We start from the raw sequence: 20,891 nt of genomic DNA on the forward strand, positions 1-20,891 counted from the left end.
AAATTTGACTTTAAGCAAAAAGAAAAAGAGGCAGTCTTTATATAAATTGCTAAGGTGTTATTTCGTAGTTGATTTAAACATACAACTGTACTGTCTTAGCTATGCAGTTATGAGAAATAAGCTCAATAAAATTGTTTTTGTCCGATATTACTTGCTTTGCTGAGCACTGCTTATGGAGTGCTTTGACATCTGGAAAAATAATTGCTGCATTTTCTTAGCAAGAATCATCATGGTAATCTTCAGGCCAGCTGTTGATACTCGGCTCACAAAGAGCTTGTTTGGTTTGGGGGAGGGTGGCTCAGGAGGGAGATAAATGCCATCCTCAGGGTGCAGTGTAATTGCTGGTGTGGGATGTAGTCACCCCAGGTTTCTTTTGTAGCCGGAGGGGTGCCCGGGTGGCAGGGCGCGGGGCATGATTCATCTAATCAAATGAATGTGCCTCTCTAGGAGGATGTGCGCTACTCCAGAGACTCTTTGGACTGGATCGTCTGGATCTCTCTTTGGAGTCTGAAGTGATTAGCTTAGATGTAGGTGTGTGTTTTGTAGCAGTCTGTGCTCTGCGGTTTTGAAGGGTGGGATTCAACTGAGCTTAGTTCCCAGCATGAGGAGAGAGCCAAAGTGGTGTCTGAAACAAGTATTTTGTGTGACTTTGCAACGTTCTGCAGTTGCCATGATTCTCTCTTCAGTTTTGTAGCAGAAAAGTGCAATTTCTGTTGCTGCTAGTGCTTTACTTGTCATGTGTGAGGGTTTTGTATCTAATATTCACCTGTGCTTGCATTGATTGTAACCAGGGTGCAGCCAAAGTCCTGATTTTTCCTGTGGTGCAGCAGTTCACAGAGGCCTTTGTTCAGGCCTTGCAAATACCTGATGGACCTACATCAGACAGTGGGTTTAAGATGGAAGTCTTAAAGGTAAGTCACTTAAGACTGATTAAATAAAGAAAGAATTAAATACCAATACGCTGTCAGATGTGCTGGAAAACAGAGAAACTTGAGTGCGTGTCACCTCTCCTGGTATTGCTCATGTTATGAGTAGTGAAGGTTTTTGGCTCCCAGCGCCATACAACATCGATACAAATTGTTTCTGCCTGTACTGAAGACACCTATGAGGAGATCCATAGGGATCGATCCATAGGACGATCTGTCCTTGTCATTCCCTGGTCTAAGACATCTTGGATGCATCTTGTTTGCACACCATACTCGGTAGTTAAATATCTGTCTTTCCTAAAGGTGCTGCAGAATTCTGCTGCAATGAAGTTTTAAAAGCTTATTATGTGCAGGTGCTTTTCTAGAACTTGCCCGCTCTTTAATAATGCTAAATTATCTCTGCAAAAGAGAGATGGAAATTCTTTGTTTTCTCCTGGTTTCCTGGAGAAAGAAGATTGGATTGTAGACCTCTATGTGCACGTAGTTCAGTGTGGGGGGACAGGAGTGCCAGTGCGGGTGTGGAGATCCCTTCAACAGCTGGGAAAGCACTGGAGTTCTAGGGTGTGCTGCCTGCAACGTGGGAGAGAGAAGAAAATTCAAAAACAGAAGTTGCAGAATCAAATCCTGATCTTTCGTTTACTTGCACGTCTGCAAGACTTGGGTCACGGTGTACAGGTTCCTGCAGATGGACGGCTGAGGCCCATTCGGCCACGTTGCATGAAGAAAACTGTAAGGAAGAGTTATTGAAGACAAGCGTCAAAAGTTTTTCATAATGACCAGCTTTGTGCTGGAGCCATGAAAATAAATGCCGGGAGGATGCTATCGTATTACACAAACCAGCAACTACCGAGTTCTGTGTTGTGGAACTTTTCTTCGTCCTGTTAAAGGCAGCAGTACCTGGGTTACGGCATCCTGTCACTTCTCAGTAAGGGGTCGCAGGTATTGTACGCCGGAAACAGCAAGAGCTTATTTCTTGCTGTGCAGCACCAAATGGAAGGGAGTTTGAGGTAGGATGCTGGCAGATTTGTTGAGGGTATCTCTTGCGGGTTTTTCCTTTCCTTTGGCTGTGCACTGGGATTCCTAGGACAGTAATGTATAGGAACGCTAACATGAAGGGGATGCTCTGGGGTGTAATCTCGATTTGAACAGGCTGCAGCTCAAGAATGTCTGAATCTCTGATTCCACATACGTACATTCGGATGTTTAATGAGTAGAAGTAGTTTTCAGTCTACATGGAAAGCAGTTGTAATTGATAGTTTCGCTCTAACCATAAACCAGTTCTTCTGTTCTTGATACATTCTGCAGCCTTTTTTTGTTATTTATGTAGCAGTGCTTACTGGAATTGGAGCTATTTGTACTTGTATATCTGCACTGATACACAGCAGCAGTCTCTTGAATGATGTGACAGGCTGGGAGAGTATTTGAGGAAATGTCACCACGTTCTTGCTTTGTTCCTTAATTGTGTGTGGGCATCTGCTTTTGGCCACTGCTAGGTAGGTGCAATACAAGAGAGGTTTTTGGTCTCAATACACCGTTGTATGTTGGGTGGCATTGATGGCAGCAGAAAATCCGTATGGATTTAAACAGTAAATTCAGGAGATCTGCTGCTGACAAGTGGTTTGTAGGAGGCTTTTCATGAAGAGATGAGTATTCTGGCTGTTGACTCAGGGCAATTCATGATTTTGTTCACTTAGGGTTTCTAAGCTAATGACACCAATTATCTAAGGGAAAAGAGCTTCAGGTGAAAGACCCATAAATTGCCTTCTCTTCCAGAAAAGTGGATTTCATAGTCATTGTAATGCAGAAGTAAGAGACCTCAAGGGATTAGTTAAGCCAGCTCTACAGATGAGATCATTACAGAAACCCCTTGAAATGCTGATGCAACAGAGGAGGGAATTGAGATTTTCTTTTGTAGTACATTTTCAGCCAGATGCAAACTCAGTCCTATCTTTTTTTCCTTAATGAAGTGCTACGCAGCAAATGACAGGAAGATTTTTTTTTTTTTCTCCCTTCCCTGTCTCTTGAGAACTTTGCACTCCAAGGTTTGTGGAGTTCTCGGTGGAACTCAGAGGCAGCCCTAACCTAAAATGTCTTGCTTTCCATACAAGAATGTTATGCAGGACAGCATCAAAAGCTTTACTGAATAATACTGAAGTGGACACATCTTCCTGATCCCCTGGGACAGTTATCCTGTTTAAGGAAGTAAGTAGGTTGGATCACATCATGGCAAACCACTGATTGTTAATTTGTCCCCAATCTTTCCAAGTGTAGTTACGAGTTTAAAATCAGTTATTAGCAGGAAAGTCATGCCTGTAACCCACAGAGGAGATGGGAGGTTTGACCACAACAAAACTTTTTTCAACCATGAGGACTAGAACAAAATACCGGTAGTGTAATTCATTGTGTTGTTTTTTGATTGTTTAGCATGAATTAAATTGATATCTCTGAATGAGCTGCAACTAAATGATTGTTGAAACCCAATTCCAACGTTGTTGTTGTTGAACATGGCACTACTATTGATTGTTTTGAGAGAAACAGATTGATCAAACGTGATGGGTAACAGAGTTAAGGCGAATTTCACAGCAAGGGAATACAAATATGATGTACTTAGTATGCAGTAACTATATCAAGAGCACCAATTAACCAACAGTCAAAAGTATCTTACAACCTCACTGTAGTGCTTCATCGCTTGTGCTTAAAATCTCCTCTTTCGACACCTGTGTATTAGGTGGGTCAGAAAACTTATGCTTGTATTTTTATTTTTTTTTGTTTTGGAACAAATAATTAGTTACAGAAAATAATTACTCCTACCTTCTTTGTTCTTGGATGGAAGACAAGGTGGTAACTGTGTCTTGGGGGCAAATTTCCTGAGTTTATGAGCAACGTACATAACCTGCACCTGCTGCACTCTTACTGAAAGTTTAGCTTTAACGTGCTCTCCTGCTACTGGCTAGTGTATATTTTAAGCTTTTTATCCACAAATTTGGGAGTTCCTTCTCTGTCCAAAGACACAAGCAGGAGGTGAAACAAGAAAAGACTTTAATACAGAGTGACTTTAAGGAGATGCTGAGCAATTAGTGGAGATGTGGTTGGCCGTTTGCTTGCGGAATAGCTGGAAGGGATTTGGGAGCTGTCCTGTTGCTCCCCCAGTGGTGGTTTCAGTGTGTCTCTGCAGTGACTCAGGCTACAGGTGTGGATACGGTCGGTTATTGCCTGGCTTGGCCATTAAACGTCCTGCTTGGGGAGCAGCTTGGCTTCGCTCTGAAGAGAGATGGATAAAGACTTTCTTGAAGGATTTAATAGGTGGTGGAGCAGTATGTAGGGGTTGGCAGAGGAGGAGGAGGAGATCCGTGAAGTTCTTTTAGCTCAAACAGGCAGTGGGAATTGGCAGAATGAGAGGCCAGGGGTTGAAATACGACATTTGACAGGAGAGAGTGCTCTCTTTTTTAATGACATGCACAGCGGGGAAAGTGGTGAACTTGCAAATGCAGCCTCCTATTGTTAGAACTGCAGAGCTATTGAATTGACAAATTCTCTTAGCACTCCAGCAGTGCTTTCAGCAAGGTTGTCTTGGCGTATAGCTTAGAAAAATGTGCATGGAGTTCATAAGCAGTGGCATATGCAACAAATCTCTTTAGATGCTGCTGCGGCCATAGTTGGGGTGTTGCGTTTGCGGTAGTCCTACAGATCAGGTTCAGATCCTCTGCCAGCACCTTCATAAACTTTTTTTTTTTCTTTTGTTTTTCCCAGAGGCCTGTTTTTGTCAACAGGTCTTTTCTGTAATGCTTCTATCGCCTCCCAGACTGATTCTTAAACTTACATATCTGGATTATCTGTGGCTGTCCGCTCTTGACAGACACAGTGGCCACAATACATATATTAGAATGCTGGTTTGGGTTTTTTTTTCTGGAAGGTGAATTATTATTTTTTATTTCTATTAATGTACCCAATACTACAAACAAACAAACTGGATGAACTGTTGAGTTTACTATTGGGTAAGTAGAAACAAATTTAGACCCGTATGTCTCGCAGAGGCTGCCACTCAGGCAGTTTGAGGGGCTCTTCTGTAACCAATATAAAGCAACTATAGCTGTGCCCCTACGGGAGGAGAACAGTGAATGTCAGGTGGAGTGGGAGTTCTCTGACTCCTGGAAGATCCCAAAAGCTTTTTGGCAAGTGTCAGTGAAAGGGCTCCCCTAAATCAGGGTGATCAGCTTCATTAATGCCCAGGTACAGTCTGCTGTAAAGCTGCTGAGCTGCTCCCAAACCAGTCCCTGTGTTGGGCTGGCACAGCTGCCTGCATCTGCAGCTGAAATGGATGAGAGAATTGATCTGGGTGGGTGTTTTCATCTGCAGCTATTCCCTGGCTGTGCAAACGGATGTGTTGCTTGCATGTGTAGAAGTGTGGGAAATAGGCTGTGGTCTGGTTTCACTTGATATTAGAGTTCGTTTTGTGGGACAAGATAGCTTCCAGGTGGTAATCGTATCCAGACAGTGCTGCGCAGTGATGTATGTCTGGTTGGAGTCTCTACCTTGCCGCCAAATTATTGCATTGTCTTCATTTCCAGAGTTGTACATCTCACGTTATCCCTTTGCTTCGCAAATAAGCAAATAAGAAGAGGGGCCTGTTTGTCAGAGTTTGTGCAAGTGAGGGGACTGCCTGGTCAGGAGGGAGGGGAGGAGACCTTGGTGTCGGGAAGACATTGGATTATCTCGATTGTTAATAAAACAGCAGCCCATGATTTGAGTGTTTGTTGATGATTTTCCTGATTTCACTTCTGATTGGTATTCTGTTTTGTTCCAGGCTGTGACAGCACTTGTGAAAAACTATCCGAAGCACATGATTTCGTCAATGCAGCAGATCCTGCCCATTGTCTGGAATACCCTTACAGAAAGCGCTGCCTTATATCCTTTGTAGTGAATGGTATTAACTAGAATAGAAAAACTCTCTCTCTTGCACAGTAAGGACCTGGACAGAGCTGAAGAGCGTGGTGCATGGAGTAGTCCACTGTAACAGGCAGAACATAGGCACATATGGTGTAGGTGTACCGGATATTTCTGTTACTTCAGTAGGCTCCATTAAGTTTCTTTTAGCTTAAAAGTCATATATGATGAATGATGTGAGTGCCGGTGTTGTACTGGCTGTAGGATTGTGGCTGATCTCTGCATTGTTTCTAGTACTCTGCTGAGAATTGTCATCTTAAAAAGATATCTGGTCACAACGTAAACTTGTCAGGTGAAGGGGAACCTACAGTATCCTTTGCTACAGCAGCACTAATGGTTGGTTACACTTGCTGCTGAAGTTGAACTTTAGAACAGTCATTACTTCACTGCACAATCAGCCATGGTAGAGGTGGAAGAGGTTGGTAGTTTTCCCAGTATTCGCAAACTGACAAGTCAAATCTTTCCATGTTGTTAATCCATAAGTTGTTTTTTTTAGTCTTTTATAATGCAACAGTAATTGTAGAATACTGAGCCTTCCTGTAGCTTTTTGAATTTTTGGTATAAACACCAGAAATGGACCCTGTGGGTTGACTGAGCTTTTCCTCTGTAATTTAATAAGAATGGCTGTTTTCCTAGAGATCGTAGATCTAGACCTTTTTGTATCAAAGTCACTTGCATAGTCTTGTGTTTCAGAATCCTGCTGCATATTGGGCAATAGGCTCCTGCAGAGTGAAAACAGGCAGGGAGACCATAAAAGTAGCCTTAGTTCTGGGGTAAGTTGAGGCTATCTAGTTTCAAGGTCAGCTGCTTTTTGGGTGGGGTGTTTTTTTTTTGTTTTTTTTTTTTTTTTTAGACACCTGTTAAAATACAAGAAGCTGTTTGTTAAATTTTTGGTAGTGTATTTTCTCCCTCTCCTGTCCTGTCTCCTACTAAAGTACTGCTGGCAGCTGAGCTGCCAAGATAGTTTTTTGTTTGCAAAAGGGGAGTCTTGTCCTTCCTTCCCTTGTGTTTGCTCTGGCATCTGTTGGACCTTCAATTCGCCATCCCTGAAGAAACCACCTTCCTCTCCACCCCCAGGTTAGTTTTCTGCCACTTCCCAGGGTTTGAGGCAGTGGAGAGGCGTGATGAGGAGCAGAGTCAACATAAGGTAGCATGTGGGATCGTGGCGTGGCTCCTCAGCCTTTGGCAGCAGTGAAGTGTTGAATTGGGTCATTGTTCCCTGGAAAGAGTTGAGTCTGAGTGGTTCCATTTTTGCAAAGTTTTAGCGTAAATGAAGTTTTTGGGTTACCTTGGGGGATTTGGTTTAAGTGAATCAAATGATCTAAAGGATGTACTGAGGTCATGTGGAAGTGATCTTTGAAGTTGAGCAATGGACAAAGCCAGGGGCTGTGGGCTTGTCTTCTCTCTGAAACACAGGACTGCGCGTAAAGTCAAAGATTTTTTTTTTTAAAAAGAAAACTTCCTTAGTTCTCAGGAATTTTAATATAGGAACAGATTAATTCTTAAATAGATGCAGTACTTAGAACCATGTGTATTTACTTAACGCCATCCACTTATGTGAGAACAGAAGTAAATTACACAGAAGAGGTGGAGGACCCTGTGGATTCTGATGGTAAGAACTTGTTAAACTGCACTTTTGCCTTTCATTTTGAGGAGGAATGGACTTGCCTAATATTGTTGTCAAAACAGTGACTGAAACACTGTAGGAGATCATGCTTAAAGGTACAGTTATGGCATTAGAACAGTGTCCATCACTTCTTTGCAAGTTACATGTGATTGTGATCGAGGAAGCTGCGTAATTTAAGTTTTTTAATGACTCAAGGAGTGAGTTTTGCAACAGTGTTGAGGTAAAAGTAATAGCACAAAAGAAAACCAAACAGGTTTTAGGTTGAGCTTTTGATCAGTTTTAATGAGGGGCATGCAGTGAGGTGGGAAGAGAGCAGAAAGTGATGAGGACAGACATCCTCCGGGGGCTGCCACTGCCCTTGCTAGTCCAGGAGTAAAAATAAACATTATCTCATCAGACAAACTAACCGTTTGTAATTATATTTGACATCCATTTATATCTTTCTGTAAGTTAGCATATTCAGTCATGGGTTTTGTTTTCACTTCTGCCTTTCTGTGTGTTGGCATAATCAGTCATGTTCATTTTTGGTTTTTTTTTTTTCCCCCTACTTTGTTCAGGTGAAGTATTGGGCTTTGAAAATCTAGTGTTCAGCATATTTGAATTTGTTCATGCCTTGTTGGAAAACAACAAATTTAAGAGCACAGTGAAGAAGGCTTTGCCAGAGCTGATCTATTACATCCTCCTTTACATGCAGATCACAGAGGAGCAGGTGAGCACGTATGTCTTGTTTAGGAAGCAAATGAAATGAGAGATTTAAAACAGCGAATGTCCTCGGAAGAGTTTCAGCGCGTGGAAGTTGCTGTGATCTAGTAGGCTGTTCTGTCACTTTGCTGTGCCAGGAGTTAGGGCAATAGCATCCAAATGTTCCTAAAAGGTGTAACATGAGCAGCAAATCACAGAATTGTAGAATGCTTTGGGTTGGAAGGGGCCTTCAAAGATCATCTAGTCCAACCCCTCTGCCATGGGCAGGGGCGCCCTTCACTAGACCAGGTTGCCCAAAGCCTTTTCCAGCTTGACCTGGAACACTTTCAGTGATGGGGCACCTGCAGCTTCTCTGGGCAACGTATTCCAGTTTCTCACCAGCCTCATAGTGAAAAATTTCTTCCATACATTTAATCTAAACCTGCCGTCTTTCAGTTTAAAACCATTGCCTCTCGTCCTGTCACGAGAGGCCCCGATAAAAAGTTTCTCTCCGTCTTTCTTATAGGCCCCTTTTACACATTGAAAGACTGGTATAAGGTCTCCCCGGAGCCTTCTCCTCTCTGGGCTGAGCAACCCCAACTCTCCCAAGGTTTCTTCCTTCATTCCTTCAAGAAGAATTATGCTGTGAATATGAGGATTATATTATGATCATTATATTATGAAAGGGATAGCCAGATTTCTGTGATAGTGAAAATGTTGTGCTAGTAGTGTGAAATTATTTGTACTGAAATTTTACATGGCTCCTGGCCTCCCAAGACTGACATCTATCGTCTTTTTCTCTTGTTTAGGTAGGCATGCATAAGAACAGGCACTCTGTTAAAGATTCATTTGCTTCTGCCATTCCTCATCTATAAATAAAACTGTGTAGCATTGATGCCACGGCAGTCAGACAAATTCTGATCTCAAATGAGGAGCAGAAGAGCAAGATGAGCTCAGAACAGAGAGGCTCTATTCTTTTCAAAGGTTTCTCTAATAGAGTATAAGAAAAATCAGTTGAGGATGATGACTTCTTATGGCAGAGAAAAATTATGTGTTTTGCAAAACTAAGATTACCGGAAACAGAAAAGCTCCTTTTTGCCTGTGGTGTGCTGAATTTGTCATCCACCCTGTCCTTCTTGTCTCCTTTCTGTTTCAGATAAAAGTTTGGACCGCAAATCCGCAACAGTTTGTGGAGGATGAAGATGATGACACTTTTTCCTATACAGTGAGGATTGCTGCACAGGATCTCTTGCTGGTATGAAGTGTGTTCCACATTAAGATGGAACCAAAATAATAGTAACAAATAATAGACCTAGCTTCATGAAGGGCATTTGGACAAAAGACCAACTTTTAAAAGTCTATACAACTAAGTGTTTCCTTCTGTGCAGGCTGTGGCTGCTGATTTCCAGAATGAGAGTGCGACTGCTTTGGCTGCAGCAGCTACAAGGCATTTACAAGAAGCTGAGCAGGCTAAAAACAGCGGTGCTGAGCACTGGTAAGGAGATGGGGCAGCAGGGGATGACACTGATACGAATGGCAAGCTCTGTTGCAGCGTTGGGTGCAGCGCAATTTAATCACTTTTTTTTTTTGTGACATTGCCGCTGATGCACCAGGATGAAATTTGAGACCTCTGATTAGAAGGAGAAAAAGGAAGTACAGCAGTTCTTGAGCCAGATGACGAAATCTTCATCTGGAATCCTTTCAGCAATTCCTAGCACAAGCTAGCTGTTCCCAGGCTCCCTCCCTCCAGACCCTGACAGTTCCTTAAAACATATCATTGGAAACGCAATCTGAAGAGAAATTGGCAATACTTTCGCTTTCTGTTCAGTTAATTGAGCTGAAAATTTCAGGCATATTGTCTTTTACTTGATGTAAAGAAGAAATATAGGTGCTGTGTGCAGATGTACGTGTTGCAACTTCAGAGTTGCAATTTTCAATGTTATTTGGGGATAGGAGGAGAAAGCTCAACTGCAAGAGGACCTGGTTGCTGTTCCATAACTGTTCTCTCTTGGTTTTGCAGTGCCTTAGTTCAGTGTTTGTGTTTATTTTGAATATTAGTGTCAGAGTAGCCACTCTGTATAGTGAGCAGCAACTGAATGTCAGAGCAATCGGACATTGAGTCCTCGTCTGTCTGAATTGTGTAAGTTTTAAAGTAGGTTGTTTGCTTCACAGATAAAACCAAGGAGAAGTAGTATTTGCCCATAACCCTATTTCATCATAATTAACAAAATATAATGCAAAAATAGATATTTTTAAAATTTTAATGTACTGGCTAGCACAGTGCTTCTACACATAGAATAATCAAGCAAGGCACAGCTGCAGATGGAAGCCTTCACAGAAAGGTCTCACTTCTTTTTTTATTACGGGAACAAAATTGATACGGGAATTAACAATTATTCAACTGGTATTTTAGAAAGTGATTGAGAATGCTGTTAACCCGGGTGAGTTTCCAAGCCCCCAACTTGCTGAGTTTTGCAAATGTTCATTTCTTTCAACGCCTTTTTAAATTCTCTGCTTTGGGATCAAGAAAATAGTTATGGTAGCTTAGACCAAAAAAAATTGTAATGGTTTCAGTTCAGAATTTTTATTTATTTATTGAGGTGATAGTGGAGGAAAAAACTAAAGGCATCTGAATTCTTTTACAGGTGGAAAATACATGAAGCTTGTATGCTTGCCCTGGGCTCGGTGAAGTCTATTATTACAGACAGCGTGAAGAATGGTCGAATACATTTTGATATGCACGGCTTCCTGACAAATGTTGTTCTTGCAGACCTCAACCTTTCAGGTACACGGGACCTTGTCATTACTCAGAGTAACTGCTGAGTGCAGACCTTGGAAATCTCTTACAAACAAAAATGTTTGATGAATCGGGTTGCTGCGTGCATGTGGTGGTGTGAAATGCAGTTGTGCGCGTTGTGCATGTGAAAGGGCACGAATCTTATCTTGTGAGTTCACACATGCTGCCAGGTCTAGTGTAAGTCCTTGAAAGGTAGGACACCGTGCTTTCAGCTGAAACTCGCCATTGACTGGATGCTTGAGCCTGTAGGGCTTGGGTAGGAGAGTTGCTTGGGGAACTTGGTGGAAAATAGCTGTTCTGTTGTCTTGTATCTGTTTCTGGGAAAGACACCAGCAGTGTTTAAGAGGCTTCAGAACTCCTGCAGCACCATAGCATCCTGTTTTCTTTACACTGAGGCTGACGCTAGTCCGAGCACATGAATTCAAATGCTACTCCTAGCTGAGTGGGATCCTGTTATTGGGGACTCCACAGGCTTCTGCTTCCTATGTTATCTTACATCAGTGTGCAAGAAAGTCAACGGAGTTGTTAAAAGTCAGACCTCAAAAGTCCTTGCAGATAATTAAAATTTGAGAAATTTAAGCCAATAGGAGCATCATTGAGTCCACATTAAGTTGTGTCAGTGCAGAAAAACAAATTGCTGGATGCGTTCATCAAAGAAACATGTATTTAGACTATTGCAAAGAAGGTTAATTTTGAGTTAATTTTGAATGAAGAAATGGTGTGCAAAGTGCAGTGTGCGATGTGTGGGGAAGAACAACCCAAACAAACAAAAAACCCAACCTCAGCTGTTACATGTATTTACACACATTTACATATTGGGTATTGGGTTGTAAATGAGCTATTGTGATCTAGAAAGAGCTGCTGGAGTCAGTATATAGATAGTTCTCGGAGGATGTCCATTTAATGCTCAGTAATTGTAGTAAGGCAAAAAATCTTGCTTTTTATAATGCTTGCTTAGGAAACAAAGCTGTACATCTTGCATGGACTTCTTAAGTCCTCATCTAAAAACTAATACTCACAAGAGTATAAATAATGGCAGTAAAGATGCTGAGAGATAAAGAGCATTATCTGCTTGAGGACAGCCTAAATAGATAAGGATACTTTTAGCCTGAAAAAGCAGAAGGGTTAAGTTCGATAGGGATACCTCATACCTTGATAAGTGTAAACAGGTGAGTAGATAATGAGTATTCACGGTTTCTCTGGTGCTGTTGAACATTATGTTCTGTAGTTACAAGGGGATGGCTGGAAACTAGAAAAGCAGTCTGTAAAAGATCTCTTTATGCATACTTTTTTTCCTCTAATTCTTTCCCCTAAGCTTCTGCAATTTGCTGCTGTTGAGGACAGAATATGGAGTTAGATAAATAGGAATTACTGAAAAGGCATTCTCTTCCTTTACTTTTGTTCTGATGATCACTAAAGCATGTGTTGCTGTATTGATGAACGAATTCAAGTGTAACTAGTTGAAGGAAGAAGTGGTTTTTTGGTGTTGTTTTTTTTTATTATTTAAACAAATGAGAATTTTTTTGAAATAACAAAGAAAATAAAGTGGCTTCTGCCCATCAACAAAAAATCTTTGTATGCCTGCATGCTGGTCTTCTATGTTGTATCTTCCAGTTTTCCTACTGGGATGATGAAATCATGGATACTGGATGGAAGCAGTTATAATTTCAAACTCATAAAATGTACGCTAAAACCACTGGGGTTTTTTGTTTTGTTTCAGTGTCTCCTTTTCTCCTGGGTCGTGCTCTGTGGGCTGCCAGCCGTTTTACAGTGGCTATGTCTCCAGAACTAATCCAGCAGTTCTTGCAAGCTACTGTCAGTGGTCTACATGAAACCCAGCCTCCTTCTGTCCGAATATCTGCAGTCAGAGCTATCTGGGGGTAAGTAAACCCTAAGATATTCCAAAGCTCCAGGGATAGGTGGTATAAATTACACTTATAAAACTGGTATGTTAAAATATTGATGATATTTCTGTATAGACTGTGGAAGTATTTGCTTTGAATGAAATAGATGTCAACTTAAAAAGTGTAAGCAAGCAGGTTCAAAGTAAAATAATTCTAATGAGGAATATGAAATTGAGATTCAAGGTTGGCTACAATAAAATGGTACAGTCCCAAAGACAAGCAGAACTAGATAGCAATGGAAAGCATAAAAATGAAATTAAGATTACTCCTGTTCAGTCACAAAGGTGGCTGAATGACATAATACGGGCTCGTGGAGCAAATCACAACAATAAGGAATGTTTGGGAGTGGGCTGGTGTTGGCATCCTGGTTTTGTAAGTTGCAAAAAGAAAAGGCGAAGATCTGCTGTTTTGACCCTAACGTGAAAATTGAACATAAGTTTAAAAACAAACACACACAAAAAAAATCCTGCAAAAAACACACAAAAGAACTACTCTTCCTCACATCACTCCCCCCCAAACCATCTTGTTTTCTGTTTGCACTGAAATGACAATGAATAAAGGCTGAGACTTCAACTTATTCCTGAATTTTTTTTTCTTCCCTAGCTCACTTGTAGAACATGGTGATTAAAGACGTTGTAAGCAGTGAGGCTCGCTCTCAGACTATTTTTTGCCTCAAGGTTTTTCTCCATCGGTGAGCAGCTCTAAGAGAGAGTTCTTGCTAAATGGTGGTGGAAGCTTTTAACATCACTTGGCTCAACTCTGCGAACCATTGGGGATAGAATGAGGAGGAAAGACAGCGGAGCTGTTGAGAGATCAAGGAATAGTAGACCGATGGGGAAAAGTCCTGGAGGAGTGAACTTAAGGGAAAAGAATGGGTGGGGTGAAATAACCCCTTATATATCGTTTAGTGTTAAATGTATAAATCACTTTTTAATGTATTTGATGTGTATCGCAAATTTCTTGTCTAGCTACTGTGACCAGCTGAAGATCTCTGAGAGCACCCATGTGTTGCAGCCTTTCCTTCCCAGCATTCTTGACGGACTGATCCACTTGGCAACTCAGTTCAGTTCAGAGGTCCTGAACCTTGTGATGGAGACGCTGTGCATTGTCTGTACGGTAGACCCAGCATTTACAGCAAGTGTGGAGAACAAAATCTGCCCCTTCACGATTGCAATATTTCTGAAGTACAGTAATGGTATGTGTTCAAGTTACATTCTCAACGTACAGTTGTTTTTGCTACTGAATCCCAGTGCTGAAAACTTAATAAATGACAATTTGAATGAACGTTGATTCATTCAACGGTAAAGCTAGAAGGGAAACTTGCTGCTTTGCCTGTTCGAAATAGCGGTAGCAAAAACTGAGACGTGTTTGTTAGTATGTTGTAGTAAATGGTGCTTTCTCTCTCCAGATCCAGTTGTTGCTTCTCTTGCCCAAGATATCTTTAAGGAGCTAGCTCAGATAGAAGCCTGCCAGGGTCCAATGCAGATGAGGCTAATACCAACTCTTGTCAGCATCATGCAGGCCCCTGCTGACAAGATCCCAGCAGGGCTTTGTGCAGTAAGTGCTACAGTGGTACATGGTCTTAGCTGGAGACGATTCCCTGTTCTTTAACGTATAGGATGGCTGGTCTGCAAAGAATAGAAGGGTTGCTTTTAAACTGTTTTGGAACAATGACTTTGATCACTGGTAGAAGTTTCTTTGTGGAGAGAAGGCAAACTGCAGGTGGGGGGAGATGCTTCCAAAAGTTAAATTAAACTGTTTCTCTGGCCTTCTTCAGTCTCTGCAGCGTATCCCTAAGTCATTTTGCTTTGATGTAGCCATCTTCACCAGTAACAGTCTCCTCTTTTTGGTGGAATGTTCTCCAGCAGGGTACATGACTATTTCTTGCACTTTTTTCTAAGTCTTTTTCTGATTTATATGTCACGTATGTATAAATTGATGAAGATAAATTATACAGGTTTATCCTTTCTATGAAAAATCAGCTTATAAAAGATTAAGCATTAACTATGTAGAATGATTGTACGGACTTAAACCCATAAACATCTTTATCAATATGCTTATAATCTGCCTATTGATTGGTCTGACTGTAACAATTGCTCATGGGTAATTAAAATAAATTTAAATCAATATAAACAAAATGGAACAAGTCAGCTAGAAGAGTTCTCTGGCTGTACTGATTAGCATGCATCAGGGGACTGTGAAACTGTTTGCTGTGTTTAAGTGGTTACACTGCTTTTAATGTTTTAACTGCCTTGGGAACTTTTACAGTGCACACCGTGTGTCCGTGTCAAATACAGTGGCGCTGTGGGTGCATGACTCCAAGGTCCTCTGATTTAAAAAAATAGTGTAGACTGTAAAATCAGGATGTGATCGCAGTACTGGTTTACATCCCTTCGGTTCACGCCTTTGATGCTTGCACCAGTGGTGGGTAATGCTGACTTAGTGTACTATGGCTGCTGCTGTAACAGTGCTTTTGTTTGTGTTTTCCTTTCAGACTTCCATTGATATATTGACCACAGTTGTGAGGAATACAAAACCTCCTCTCTCCCAGCTCCTGATCTGCCAAGCATTCCCTGCAGTGGCTCAGTGCAGCTTGAACACAGATGACAATGCCACTATGCAGGTAACGCTGTGGGGAGGGGTAAGGATTGCAGGGCTATGCAAGTCCAAGAGAGGTGACACAGCCTTTAAGGGAGCCTAGTCTTTGCTTGCCAGTAGCTATATTGGCACCTGCTCAGGAGTCTCTGCCACCTCCAGTTTATCATGAAAGTACTGCTCTTCAAGGGCCTGCAATGACTTTTACTGATCATTCCTTAATTTGGAGGACAGGAGTGAGAAAGCAGCAGCCTTGACCTTTTTTTTTTGTTTTAGGGCTCTGGAGCACATTAAAAAAAAAAAAAAGGAAACCCAATTGAAAAAAAACCCGAACAAACTTATTGCTTTTCTGTCTACTTGCATCATACCTAGGAATGGCAGAGACTGTCTTCAGGAACACACTCAGGCATAGGCAAGCAATAGACCTCCTGAGTAAAAGACCTTCTAGACCTCCTCCTTCTAGCACTTTTCTCCTGTACTCATTTAGGTGGGCAGGGGAGGGCAAACTTCTTTTTGACTGAGCAAGGTATGGGCTGGAGGGAGAGCGAGGATTCATCTCAGACAGCAGTAGTGCCTGGGCTGTACTTTTTGGCAGGCTCTGCTGTTACCTGATGATGTCTTTGGAGTACTTAAACAAGAAAAAGCATGAGAGGCTAAAAGTGAAGCGTGCCTTTTTATTCCAGCTACTAGCTGGCATATATGCAATAAAGCTTGTTTCATTCCTTGCCGAAGGAGTTTTATAGTTACAACTACCCTTTGCCATGTGAATACAGACCATAGAAATGGCTTTCCCTAAACCAAGACACCAGTAAGAGTAGGTTGAAGACCAGTGTGCTGGTTGCTCTGCTGGTTCTTTGTTTTAAGAATTCAAAAAGATTGCAGCTTGGCTGCTGGGTTGTGTTTTGTTCATGCAACACTTTGCTGTCTTCACCTCTCACTTGTTAGAATCTCTGGGAATTTCTCTGGGTAACAAGAGTGGCATAAAACTCCAGCTGCTTCAGGTTCTTTGTATTTACTAGATGATCCACTTGAGAGCTGCCTGGACAATGAAGAGTTTTGTACTTGATGATGAACTGAAGTCCGTAGAAATTATTTTTAAATTTAGGCACTCATTTTACTGCACATTAGAGAGCTTGGATCTTTTACGGAAACCACTCGTTTGCCCATTGTTCTCATCTTGGTTAAGGGTCTTTTTTGAGTGATGAAAGGAGATGTCTTCCCACGCCTCCTTGCTCCCTTACCTGGAAAGGGAAATTCTAACATGATAATTTTCTTGTTTAGAATGGTGGTGAGTGTCTGCGTGCATATGTCTCGGTGGCGCTGGAGCAAATTGCACAATGGCATGATGAGCAAGGCCACAATGGACTGTGGTATGTGATGCAGGTGGTGAGCCAGCTTCTAGATCCAAGGACCTCAGAATTCACAGCTGCCTTTGTGGGCAGGCTGGTCTCCACTTTAATTTCGAAAGCAGGAAGTGAGCTGGGAGAGAATCTGGACCAGATCCTGAGAGCTATCCTGAGCAAAATGCAGCAAGCGGAGACGCTCAGTGTAATGCAGGTGAGCTGGCTGGGCACCCAGGAGAGTAAGTAGAAGTGTCAGGAAAAGAAATTGTCATTTTTTTGTGTGTGCCTGATTATTTATGGCTACTGCAATTAGAGGTTCTGCATATCTTCTTGAAGTAGTCAGGAAAATGCCTGCTCTTTTCATACAGAGTTGTCCGGATTACAGAGTAAGCCCGGTTCTTGTGGGTAAGCGTTAGCGTACCTTAAATAGTCCCTCACGACCTTGTGCTTACAAGCAGTGAACTTTTAGAAGGGAACAAGAGTTGTCCAAGTATGGATGTTGTGGCAAAGGCAGCACGTGTTTCTGAGAGGTTTTGTGCTGTATTCAAAGGATAGATGTCTGGGAGTTGAGACAAAGTGAACTTTTGGTGGATGGGAGGTAGAGTTGGCCCGCCAGGCAAGAGCATCACCATCTCTTCTAGTCTTGACCTGCTTCTAGTGGCACACTTTTATGGAATGATTTTATCCCAGTGGTCTTCATTCTCTCTTCTGTCTTTCTTGTCTGTGCCTTTAATGTAAACCATGTAGTGATGGCTGCCCTGGGTCCTCAGCAGCAGCTGGGGGAAGGCTTTTTGCTGGCACTGTTGAGGAGCTTTGCCTTCTGGCAAGATCCCACCTTTGCCCTCACTGTGGCACTCTTGTGTATTTCTCTGATTTTTTTGTACGTGCATTTTTCAAGCCAGCACATGCTGAATCAAGAATGCCATTCGGATGTCAGCACAGATTTCATCTTAAAGCCTTGGTGGTTTGTTGTTTTTTTTTTTCCCCTCGCCTTGGAAACACTGTTGATTCTTAACTGTTCAGAATGGCTCTCACTTTGCTTATTTTTTGGATTTAAAAGATCTGGAAGCTTAAATCTGAAGCAGTCACATGAGGCCCCTGCAGCCAGGGGAAGAGAAACGAGCCTTTCACAGTGATGAATCTCTTCCCTGTGTTAGCCTGAAAGATGGGCCTCTGGAGATGGGCAGCTTTTCCCTGAGGAAGCCTACAGGGATGCCCTCAGACTTGGAACTAGTGTTTAGACATACACAGCGTGTGAATTCCACTCCTGGTCTTTAAGATTCAGACTGTAAAACTGCATCTGTTAAAAAAAAAAAAAAAAAAAACAACAAAAAAACCCAAAAAAACAACAACAAAAAACCCCAACCAAATAAAAATAAAACACCACCAAACCAGAAAAACAAAAAGACCTTTCTAAAACTTGCAATTCTTTCCCTAAAACTTGTGTTCAGAGTGCACTCAGAATTGGAAAAGTTCTGCTGAATCTGTGGACGGATAATTTCTGTTCCTTAGCTGGTTGATGAACTGAGTTTCTGCTAGATAGGCGTCGATTTAGAGCTCTGTGTATAGAACCATGTGTACGGCTTCTGGTCCATTGAGCAAACTGGGGCAGTCGCAGTGTCTGAGTGTTGCCATATGATATTTTTGCTAATCAAAAGTCAACTGCAACATTTTTTGAATAGGTTTGTAATCTTTGCTTTAGGAAGGTTTGTTAGTTTGGGGCATGGGTGTGAGTAAACTTATTCCTGCTGGTTTTTTTCTTCAACTGCTGTTGACTGTAGTAGTTCATGGCCTGCTTTTGTAGCACAGAGTGTCTTGCAGAGGGTTATACTTTCTCTTCCTCTTGGGGTTGGCAAACACAGTCTCTACTCTTGCAGAAAACTCATTTACTTGAATATTTGATAAAACATTTTCAGCTATTAAATTATGTACAGCTAACATTTCCTTTCTCCTCCTGTAGTCCTTGATTATGGTGTTTGCCCACTTGGTTCACTCACAACTGGAACCACTCCTAGAGTTCCTGTGTAGTCTCCCCGGACCAACTGGCAAGCCTGCCTTGGAGTTCGTAATGGCCGAATGGATGAGCCGGCAGCACTTGTTCTATGGGCAATATGAAGGCAAAGTCAGGTAGGATATTTTCATAAACCAGATCCATGCATTAACCTTAGCTGACTGATCGTCCCATTGCACTTAAATGCACGAGGTATGAGGGAAAGGGGAGATGGTTCAGACTTGGATTAGTGTGTGCCAACGTTGGACAGAATTAATTTTTTCCTGCACTGTCAGTTTGGCTCAGGAGAGCCGCGGTAATTGGAGCAATCTCTGATCTTCCACTAAGTGCTCCTCTTGCTGCCTGGTGTTTCTGTGCTGGAACAGGGGTACCCAAGGGGGAAGGGGGTGTCTCTTGCGAGCACAGGAGTGCTTTTGAGATTGAACGTCTGTGAATGGGATGAGAATAGCTTCCACACGTGTGATTGCCTTTATTACTGTAGTGTTTCAGGGCATTGTAGAGGGTTTCCTAAGAGAATCTGGTGATTTCTTGTTGATTTAACGATCTCTTAAAAGTCGATAAAGAAATCAACTGAAACAGTTTTCTCTCCCTTTTGCTGTAGGAGCACATTTGTGTTCTGGTGGAGGCTGAGTACTGTATTCCAAGGCATGAAACGCTCTGTATTAATTTAAATTTTGCTGCAGCTGCTGTCTTTGATTTTTCTGGAAATGTGCAGCCTAACAGACCACACCACTCTTGGGGGTCTCACCAGCTGTTAACTCACTTCTTAGTATGCGTTGGTGAGTTACTGTTATAAGGCAGTCAAATAGCCTGTGAAAAAAATAGTAAGAAAAAGCATGTTTAAAATGGAAGTTTGTGAACGATGGTGCAGAGCAAGAGGTAGTCTGATGTGGGGATCTGGTGCTGGTTTTGGTTGCACTTTGTCCGTTTCATCCCTAAGAGGTTTATCCCCGTTTTGACAGAGCAGAGTTGTCTGCAGGATCCCCTGAGACCGCTTATGGCCACAGGGAAAGCCAAGGCTGGCTCTGACAGGGAGAACGAGGTTAAACTTTGTTCGGTGCTGTCTCCATATTGTCCACGATTAGAGCTGTTTGTGTACAGATGACTTGGCAGGGCTCCACGCTATGTTAAACACTTTGATTTGGGTTATTTACGGTGATGCTTATCATGCGTTAGAAAATGCTAGGGTTTTTTTCGGCATACTGAAGAAAAGCAATGCCTGCTCAGAGGAACCTCTTGTTTAGAGGTAGTAAAAAGAACGTGAAGGTAGCTGACACCTTCTGCGTGCATCAGTCCCCATCCCTGTGAGTGGCAGGTTGAAGTGGCTATTTCATGATGAAAAGATGGGAAAACTTTGGGCAACTCAGGGGTGGCATGTAAGATCTGGGTCCAAACCAGCAGTATGGGAACTTAGAGCCATAGTGTGGGGGAGAGAGAGGGTTTGAAGTGAAAGCATTAAAAGAGCAAATTCCACGGAGCTCTGAAACTTCACTTTGTGAAGCCAGGAGAGAGGTTTAAAAGTGCCAAGTGTAAATTGGTGGCCTTAACCTGTAGTCAAAGTCATCCTCAGTATGGCTTGAAAACAGCCTGAAACTGGAGAAGGTTTGAAAGTGTGACGTGGAAATCTGAGCAGCAGAGATGGAAGGAACACGTGAAGATACCGAGGGAGCCAGCTAGAAGGTCTGAGTGTAGCTGAGCTGTGAAGGACCAGAAGTGAAAAAGAGCTTTGAGGCTGGACAAAAGTAGAAAAGATGTTCATGGCTGCAGATCAAGCAAATTACTACTTTCTTGTCACCGCTTTCCTCTTAATTCCATCTTCATGTGCATGTGATGCTCCAGGACTGTGTTTAACCTCGTGGCCCTTCTGAACTGGAAAAACCTTTAATGTATGTATGCACTGTTTGGTAGTGTTTAATCCAAAGCTTTGTCAGTTTTTGGCTTGCTGTGCAGGTCGGGAGACAAGTCCATTTTCATGTGCTGACATAAAGCAGGAGAAATAGGAAAATTCTGTAATGCTTATTCTTGGCAAAAGCGTAGAAAAAAGGGCATCTGAATGTGTGCTC

The 20,891-nt window shown here is 42.2% G+C and overlaps 1 protein-coding gene across 1 annotated transcript in view; it reads left to right on the forward strand.

The window, feature by feature from the left end:
• The window catches only part of IPO9 (importin 9), a 40,454-nt gene that overhangs the window by 13,791 nt on the left and 5,772 nt on the right, over positions 1-20,891 (forward strand). Inside the window, exons 7-19 of the mRNA XM_082494494.1 lie at positions 792-911; positions 5,731-5,840; positions 7,433-7,482; positions 8,055-8,206; positions 9,335-9,433; positions 9,567-9,673; positions 10,824-10,963; positions 12,696-12,855; positions 13,848-14,074; positions 14,288-14,436; positions 15,374-15,502; positions 16,756-17,031; positions 18,778-18,944. Of these exons, the coding sequence (XP_082350620.1) occupies positions 792-911; positions 5,731-5,840; positions 7,433-7,482; positions 8,055-8,206; positions 9,335-9,433; positions 9,567-9,673; positions 10,824-10,963; positions 12,696-12,855; positions 13,848-14,074; positions 14,288-14,436; positions 15,374-15,502; positions 16,756-17,031; positions 18,778-18,944 (1,886 nt within the window). The remainder of the gene's footprint in view (positions 1-791; positions 912-5,730; positions 5,841-7,432; positions 7,483-8,054; positions 8,207-9,334; positions 9,434-9,566; positions 9,674-10,823; positions 10,964-12,695; positions 12,856-13,847; positions 14,075-14,287; positions 14,437-15,373; positions 15,503-16,755; positions 17,032-18,777; positions 18,945-20,891) is intronic.

This window comes from Vanellus vanellus, assembly GCF_965231255.1.
Source record: "Vanellus vanellus genome assembly, chromosome: 23".
NCBI classification, from domain to species: Eukaryota; Metazoa; Chordata; class Aves; order Charadriiformes; family Charadriidae; genus Vanellus; species Vanellus vanellus.